This window comes from Nannospalax galili, unplaced genomic scaffold (genome assembly GCF_000622305.1).
Source record: "Nannospalax galili isolate Female #2095 unplaced genomic scaffold, S.galili_v1.0 scaffold46, whole genome shotgun sequence".
Lineage (NCBI taxonomy): Eukaryota > Metazoa > Chordata > Mammalia > Rodentia > Spalacidae > Nannospalax > Nannospalax galili.
The window spans coordinates 2,949,758-2,958,882 of NW_008355790.1; the positions used below are offsets into that span (position 1 = coordinate 2,949,758).

Genomic DNA, 9,125 nt, shown 5'->3' on the forward strand with positions numbered 1-9,125 from the left:
TAGAATTATACCTTAAAGGCCAATTCTTACAATAATCATAATCATAAATCGATGCTTATAGATTTGAGAGATAGCACTTCTCCAGTTCCAGCTCAGGCCTTATGACTGAGCTTCAGTTCCGAAAAGATGGCACCAAAACAGATGCCCATCAGTCATCTCTTGGATTAATAAATCCTTGCTGGGATGGGAGAGGCAACTGCATGTGACTAAAGATCATTGGATTTGGCCCTTTGATCAAATATATCTAGTTACCCTGGACCTTATGCCTCGTATTGTGAGTTAGTTTTACAATCAAGGAGAAGTGGAGAAGTGACTTGTGAAAGGGTGCAGTGCAATTTTGTATGTGCTGTGTATGGACCAAGAAGTGGGGAAATTTCATCCAGTTGGTTCTAGAGATTCCAAGAGTTTGGATAGTGAACTGATACACAGACAAGGGCTTCAGAGTTACTTTTTAAAAAGTACCCCACAGTCTCTTTTTTTCTCTGTTTCACCCCTAAACAATCAATCAGTGTGGGGCGAAGTGAGTAGGTGTGTACTTTACTGAGAAGGGTTATATGTAAGTGGTAGCTTTGCATCTAGAACTTTCATTTTTTCCCCCCATTTTTTTGTAGCAAAGCAAATGCTGATTAGAAGTTACTATTCACCAACCCACCTAACACGCTAGGGTGACCCACCCTAAGCGTTCAAATCCCTTTCACTCTGTTTACATGCTGAACATCTCTAATCCAAAAATCAGATTTAGATCCCTTTGGTAAAGTATCTTAGTATATATGTACAAACGTTTCCAAATTAAAAGAATCTGAACTGTAAAACTTGTGGCCCTAAACATTTCAGATGAGAGAGAGAGCCAACCTGTCTTACCTCTCCCTTCCATGTCATCAGTTGCTCCCTCACTCTGAAGAATCAAAGTTTCATCTGACCTAAGCATCCCAATCAACTTCCAAGATCACACTCACAATCTAACATATGAAGGTGGTGGGTGTTCTGAGAACAGGTTCCCAGGGCTGGACCTGGTCATTTCCTTGCATGTGGATCAGGGAGGGGGTTGTATTTTGACTAAATATAAAGCCTTATAGAGCATAATTTATAATACCAATGAGGAAATAGAACAGCAAGGAGGAAGGGAATCTTTTATATAATGTGGTGGTGATGGGGCTAGAAAGCCCTATCGTGTAAGAGGTAAATAGTGTGAGAGTCAAGGCAGCTTTTGAATCACAGTGTGGGAGTTGGGGGGGCATCCCTAATCATGAGGATTATGATTGTTTGACTAGCTGTAGATCTTTGCTTATATAATTTGATTTAAATCTTTGAATAATCCTATGAGATATTTGTACTCAAAGGGCTTCTTCTGTTTCATGGTCCTGAAAAAGGGAACAGTACTGAAGTGTGAATTATAAACCTATTCTCAGATAATCTTATTATGTATACAGAAGGGCAGCAGTCAAGGAATATCCATCAGTTTAGTAGGAAAGCTTGCTTCAAAAAGGATATTAAACATACATCTTTTCATCTCTAAACCTGGGCAGCTTCTAAGGAGAGGTTCTAAAACCCTACTCTTAATTAGATTTTTCAGTGTTTCATAATTGAGGTTTGATTAGATTTCAGCTTTTTGGGGGGATTTTCTGAAAGTACACATAGCCAGATAATCATCAGTTTATTAGATTCATGTATCTCATGAGACAGGGTTGCCTCAAGGGAGAAATCCTTTATCTTTTCTAATTCAGCTACATGGGCAGAATATCCCCATAAGATAATTCAATTTTTTGTAAGGTAAATTTAATTATAGAATGCCAGAACTGAAAATTAAAGAAGGATGTAAAATAAGATCTGTGCAAAGACCTTGAAGGATTGAAGCTCATAATGACTACTGGATTAGAGACACCTGTTCCGAATGGTAAAGCTTGTTTTGCTTTATTTTAACAACTTAAACTTTTTAGATTACCTCATGGCCATTTGGCAGAAGTCTATTATTAGAAGTGAAAAAAAAGTAGTCTCTATGCAGATTTAGTTGAATTGTTTCCAGTGAGAATATGCTCGTGTGACGTGGTTTCACTATGTAGGCCTGGCTGGCCTGAAATGTTCTGTCTATTCCAGATTGGCCTCAAATTTGCAGCAATCCTCCTGCCTCCACCTCTCAAGGGCTGGGATTACAGACATGTACCAATATGCCAGGCAGAGAATGTACTCATCTTTTTACAAGGTATTTGCATAGGCATTCTCTGCTTTTTTTTTTTCTTGATGTAAGAAAACATGAATTACATAAGTTAACCTCATAGAGTAGTGACCGACCACTGCATCATCAGGTGCCTTGCTTCCATTTTTATATTTGCCATTTTTTCCTCTGGGAACCCTCCCAACTCCCCCTGCCCTCTGCAAAGGAAATACAATGAGAATATCATTTACTTTGAGTTCTTACCTGTGGTTCTGCTTCTAAGTTGATTTTGAAAGGATGTGCTTTCCCATCCTCAGATACCTGTGGAGACCATAAGTGAGTTTCCGCCCTGCAAATAAAGCAGAGTTTGCAAACCTCAAATCCAAATGGCACTTCTGTCTTTAATATACTTTAATTTCCCATTATGTTTGCGAAAATACTAGCAACCCTCACTAATTGAAGCAAAAAGACTATTTGAAATTATTATTCTGTAATTTCCCGTCTATTCAGTCTTAAGTTTTTATGTCCTTTTGAAGAATCTAGAACAGATTAAGACGGCCTGGAACTCACTGTGTAATTTCTTGAGAAGGCAGGTCTGCAGACACCTGGAGGCAAGCTCTTTAGGTCTCCCCTTCTTCCCTCCTCTCCTACAGGGGCCACAACAGGAGTCAGGGAGGGATTGGTCTGACTGCTGAACTACTGACATCCAAGAACTATGTTCTCATGCATCTGTCTGGGCCCCTGTGGCTCCTGGAGATGTGTACTGTCTGAAGCACAGGTTATGCACACACAGGAAAGAATCTATTTTACTTCATGAAATTGGTGAATGGGCTAATGGCCTCGTGCACTGTTGGAGTCGATCACGAATACAACAGCAACAAGACAATCGCATGTGAACAACCACTAAAACCAACCATTATTTCATTATTTTCAGTTTCACATCAAGGTTCTAACGACAAGAAATTGGGTTTCAATTTCTACTTTAGGAGGCAGACTAGAAATATTTCGGTGTTTAACATAACCAGGCGCACAGGTATTCTTCACACTTTGTAGTGGTCTCTTGGGCTGAATTCTGTATGAAATAGCCAACAGTATAAAGGATATTAATAATCAAATTTAACATGGTCACATTTTGATAAATCAAGAGATTCTTTGAAGGTTAGCTCTCTGTTCCATTCTCATATGTTCCATTCGATTCCTATCACACTGAGATATGGACAACTGTTTATTCTGCCCAGTGTCTCCATGGCTATACTATTTTCATAATCAATTCACTGGACCACCACAAGAAGAAAACATTCATCTGCACCTTTTTATTATTTTGACATTCCAGAGAATTCTTTTTGAAAATGATTCATCCACAAATACCAGGACTGACTGACTTTAGTGAAGATCAGAAAAAAGCACACAAAAAAAGCCAGCCACAATTCTAGGTCCTATGACTTCTCATTAGAGGGCTCAGACCATTTATAGCTCTGGTTCAGGTTCTCCTGCAAAACAGATCAAATTTTAATGCAATTAGCTAAGACACACCTGTCAATCTTGAGGCACAGCTGGTGTGCTGCTGCTTTAATCCTGTCCTGTGCATCAGCATGAGTCATGGACTCTGTACCGAAGCCATCGATAGCCAGGATAACATCTCCAGGACACAGGTTGGCAGCTGCTGCCTTGCTTCCTGGGGTTACCTGGAAGAAATCAAGACACCATTTATAAACCAAAATCCAGAAGCTTCTTGTCTTTCATATTAAATATTTTTACTTTAGTTTGGCAACTTTTTGATTCTGGTCTTTTTGAGACTGGGTCTCCCTGTAGTCCCAGCAGGCCTGAAACTCATTATGTAGACCAGACTAGCCTTGAACTCACAGAGATCCGCCTGCCTCTGCCTCCTGAGTACTGGGATTAATGGTGTATGCTACCACACCTGGCTCTTGCTTGACAACTTTTTAAATGTTTTACTGGGAGGGAAATCTTAAAGCTAACTTAAAATAACTCTTAGTTGATCAGTTGTGTTAGTTATATTTTATCATGTGAAATATTTTTTTTTCATACTAATCATTTTTTATCTGACTCTCTTTTAAGATGTTTTCTGTAACTATCTCTTTGAATTATATTTTCTCTGTTTTAATTTTTAGACCTTTTTGTTATTGTGATCCAGAATTTCTTATTTGGAAATAGTTTTTCTACATTTTAGCAACTTTGGAATTGAGATTTATTTTTATTTGTGAGTTAGTCAGCAGTCTAGTGCCCTCATCAATGAGATTAGCACCCTTATAAACAGACCTTCAAAAAAATAAAAATAAAAAAGATCTTTGTTGTTTCTCTGCCATTTCTTGGAGTACAAGAAGTTGGTCACCTGAAACCTGGAAGCGGCCCTTCCAAGGACCCAGCCATGCTGGTGCCCTGATTCCAGATTTCTAGCTTTTAGAACAGTCAAAAATGACTTTGGTTGTTGATAAGTCACCCAGCCTCCCATAGTTTACTATAACAGATTAAACTAAGAGCATTTAAGATATAAAAGTATGGAGAAGGAGTTACTCTTGTTCTAATAAGGAGACGCTTAATAATATAAGCATTCATAACTTTTCAGAAAACTAAAGTCACAGGGCAGAAAACCAGAAATTCGAAGAAAGAGAGGTGCCTTGAAGGAAGAGAAAGACCATGCCTGAGCATGGACCATCCGTGACAGAGCATGGAGAAGTGGCCATCATAATAGCCATTAAGAAACTTAGCTAAAATAACACATTGCTAATGGTTTGGTGAGGGTTACCATGAGTGTAAGAGTGTACCCCTGGGAACCAATGACACAAAGGAAGTCTACATTCACCCATAATCTTTGATCCATGAATGAAGAACAAATGGAGTAAACAGAAAACATCTTCCAAGACAGCAGGTTTTAATTAAATCAAATCAGTAACTACATTAAATATAAATGAATGTGATGGTTTGAATGAAAATGTCCCCCATAGGCTCCAAGTATTTGAACATTTTGTCCCCACATTGTGGCACTGTTTTGGGAGGTTTTAGAAGGTGTGTCTATCCTGGAGGAAGCATGTCACTGGGAGTGGGCTTACAGAGTTCTTAAGCCTTGCCAGGTCTCCAGTTGCTCTCTTGTTTCCTGTGCCTGTGTGGTGATGTGAGAGCTTAGCTTCTGCTGCTCCCCACCTCCAGCCGCCATGCCTCCCTGCCATGATGGACTGTAATTCCCTTGGAACCATAAGCTCAAATAAAACTCTTCCTTCTATAACTTGCTTGGGTCAGTGTTTCTATCACAGCAACAGAAAAGTGACTAATACAATGATCTAGACATACCATTTAAAAAGCAGAGATTTTGAAACGAAGTAAAAAAGCAAAATTCAAATTTTTGCTGTGCACAAGACATGCCATGTCTTGTAGGGGAAATGAAAGGAATTCTTACTTCAGGGTATAGAAAAATATCATTTACCATATTTTAAAATGCTTAGAAATAGAAAAATGTAGGATACTAGTATGTTGACTAACCAGTTAAAATCAATGATTGTTTTAATTATCATTCCTAGTCTCACTTTTTCTGGCTACGTCCTAACTATTTACTGCTGCCTGGTCCTTACCTGGATCTCTCCCTGGCTAACTGTCCAATCATCTGACATCCCTGCTCTCCTTTATCCAAGATGTACTGGCCATTCTGATTTCCTTTTAGTTCTTCAAGTAGACCAATTGTGTATCCACTTTATGGTTTTACATGAAAAGTTATTTATGCCTTACATGCTCCCCTATTCCTCACCCGTTGGCTCCATCTTATCCTTCAGGTCTAGGAGCAAGGGATGCATTTTTAGAGACTCCCCTAAACTTCTGAAGAGGCTTCTTTTGTCCCTACTCCCCTTATTATTTATCTTTATCCCATTATTTACTTCAAGAAGATTACTTGTAATTTTGTATTTGGTTCACTTATTTGTGCATTGTCTATCTTCTTGACTAGACTGGAAGGTTATGGGGTAGATGGTCTCTGACTTATGATTTGACTTGTCAATTTTCACCTTTACCATGGTGTGAAAGATATATACATACTGGAAGAATCATACTTTGGATCTTTTCCTGGGCTAATGATTTATAGTACAGCACCCTCTTATGATGCAAAGTCACAGTTCCTTGTCAGGCCCATGATTACCAGGGTAAACAACAAACACTATGTTGGTAAGCTATGGGTTGGGTGGATTAAGTCCATCAAAGAGGGTTTTCAATTTACAATGTTTTCAACTTTTGATGGTATCATCATAGGCTAAGGAACACTGTATTTCTAATGTTTCTCAGTGTATTTTCCAGTGTTCAGGATTAATAAATGAAAAACTAAAGAATGAATGAAAACTTAATTTGAATCAGAGTTTATGAAACAAAAAGGGCTGACCCCAAAATTAAGTGAATTTTTTTGTGTATAAGCAATTATTTGTGTGTGTGTATGTGTGTGTGTGTGTGTGTGTGTGTGAGTGTGTGAAAATGCCCATGTGTGCACTGAGTTCGGAGGAGGATTTCAGCTGTCTTCTTTACCTACTTGCTTCCTTAGCTCCATCTTACTCCCTTGAGACAGGATCTCTCACTGAACCTGGAGCATGTTGTTTTTCAGCTAGACTGCCCTAGTGACTCTCCTATTATACAACTTCTTAGTTCTGGGGTTTCAGGCACAGTCATGCCTGAATTTCTGCATGGGTCCTAAAGCTTGTGCATCAGATGCTCTTCCCATGGAGCCATATCTCTAGACCAGAGCACGTATATTAGTGTGAATTTATCATTGTTTTGTTTGGAAATGCATAATTTTAGATGAGAATTATACATAAGTCTTAATTTAAACCTCAAATTGTTTCAGGAATAAACTGTTATTGTTCATAATACTTTTGGATCAGTCATTAATTCATATTTCTCTATTTGCTTGTTCTATCTATTCTATTTAATTTTGTGCCTCTAAGAGAGATCCAACTTCATCTAAACAAATAAAATTGCTAAAATATTAAGTTCTCCTGTGTAGATCTCCAGCTTCATTGCTAGAATGTTTTTGTTTCTACTTGGTTAGCCTCTGTGACCATCTCACTGTAGTGATCAAGATTTTCCAGTGAGAACAGTTAATAGAAATTGGGTGAAGACAACAAAGGATTATTACAGCTTAGCTTTTGGGAGATATTTCATAGCTGTTTTCCACTTAGAAGTTCTCCCAGACCAAGGCCTATTAGAACAGTTTCTATCCACAATGACCCTTGTAGGGATAAAAATAATCTTAAACTTTTCATTTTTCTCTCAGTATAGAATGTCAAAGTTAGTACTTTCTATTTTTAATATTGTAATACCAGAATGTTTTCTTTGAGTTAAAACATTGAGGCTTAATGTGCTAGGTTGTAAAGTTACTCTTAGATTTAGTAATAGACTTGAATGTACTTAAGTTATAGAATACCCAGTCCTGATTTGGAAAACCTTGAATTTTCTTCTGTTTTTAGTTCTGGTTATGATGAGTGGAAAATAGGGCTGGGGGTACACATGTCCATACACATTTTAGGTAGGCATCAGAACTTAAATGTTGAATATCTAGGTGATAGATATTGAATTTATATATTGAATAGCTATTGAATATCTAAGATACTAAAAAGTAGTAAAATTTATTAAATCAATACTAAAGTTAAGAAGGTCATATTATCTTTCTACAAAATGCTACATTAAAAAACTGTTTCTCATATCTTGTATTGTTTCTGAAATAAGAAGACTGCTTCTGTTTTTCCAAGAAAGGGAAGTATCTAAGTAACCCATGGCTTCCCTGTAAACTGAGAGCAGCTATGTAACTATGCCACCAGGTACTTTAGAAGCTGTTCTGGTTAGCTTTAACTGTCAACTTGAGACAGCCTGAGTCACTGAGAGAAGACCCTCAAATGAGGAATTTCCTAGATAAAACTTGTCTGTGGGGGACTGTCTTGATTGTTAGAATGTTAGAAGGCCCAGCTGACTATGTACAGTACCCTTTCTAGGCAAGTAATCCTGAACTATTCAAGAAAATTAGCTGAGTATAAGTTGGCCTGTAAGCCAACTAGCAAGCAGCATTGACTGTGAAGTGAGTTCCTTGGCAAGAGATGTGGAATTGCAGCAGGCCCACCTTGAGTTCCTCCCTACTTCCCTCCATGATGGATATGATCTGGAATCACAAGCTGAAATAAACCTTTTCCTTCCCTAAGTTGCTTTTTGTCAGAGTGTTTTATCACAACAACAGAGATGAAACTAGAACAGAAGCCAGCTAGGGAGTGTGGCTAGTGATGGCCAGAACCTGCTTTTGATTTTGTATTCAACATGGTAAATGCTGTTTTTGGTCTTCCACAGAGGGATGGGTTAGGAAGAAAAACAGATGCAGAGAGAGGGTTGGTGGAGGAGGAGAAAATATGAAGCCTTTACTCTTCTTAGATTTCTAGTTTAGCAAGGTTGATGGCTAGAAAATGACTGCTAACTTGACTAAACTTTAGCAAGTTAAACTATTTATTGAGGTATAGAATCTATTTTCCATGATACTTAATGCTGTTGCTTTAGTATGGTGGTGGTTTGAATGAGGAACGTTCCCCATAGGCTCCAGGTATTTGAACACTTTGTCCCCAATTGGTAGTGCTATTTTGGGAGATTTAGGAGGTGTGTCCTTGCTGGAGGAAGCAAGTAACTGGGGGTAGGCTTTGAGAATTCTCAGCTCTGTTCCATTTCCAGTTTGTCTTTCTCTGCTTCCGGTGCCTCTGTGAAGATGTGAGCTCTAAGCTTTCTGCTCTGACTGCCTTTGTAATCATGCCTCCCCACCAGGATGGACTCTTACTACTCTTGAACTGTAAGTCAAATAAACTCTCTCTTCTATAAGTTGTCTTGGTCATGGTGTTTTATCACAGCAACAGAATAAGTAATTAATACAATGTTATTATAATATATTATATTATTATATTATTGTTACTTTATATTATACTCACAGATTTTTATTACTACATTTTCT

General features: G+C 38.1%; 1 protein-coding gene across 2 annotated transcripts in view; it reads right to left on the reverse strand.

Annotated features, from left to right (window-relative positions):
- Pdlim3 (PDZ and LIM domain 3) overlaps positions 1 to 9,125 on the reverse strand; it is a 34,969-nt gene that overhangs the window by 19,109 nt on the left and 6,735 nt on the right. For both annotated transcript variants that reach the window (XM_008853590.3, XM_008853591.2), the window contains exons 2-3: positions 3,686 to 3,837; positions 2,417 to 2,501 (exon numbers count right to left, since the gene is read on the reverse strand). In XM_008853590.3, the coding sequence (XP_008851812.1) occupies positions 2,417 to 2,501; positions 3,686 to 3,837 (237 nt within the window). The remainder of the gene's footprint in view (positions 1 to 2,416; positions 2,502 to 3,685; positions 3,838 to 9,125) is intronic.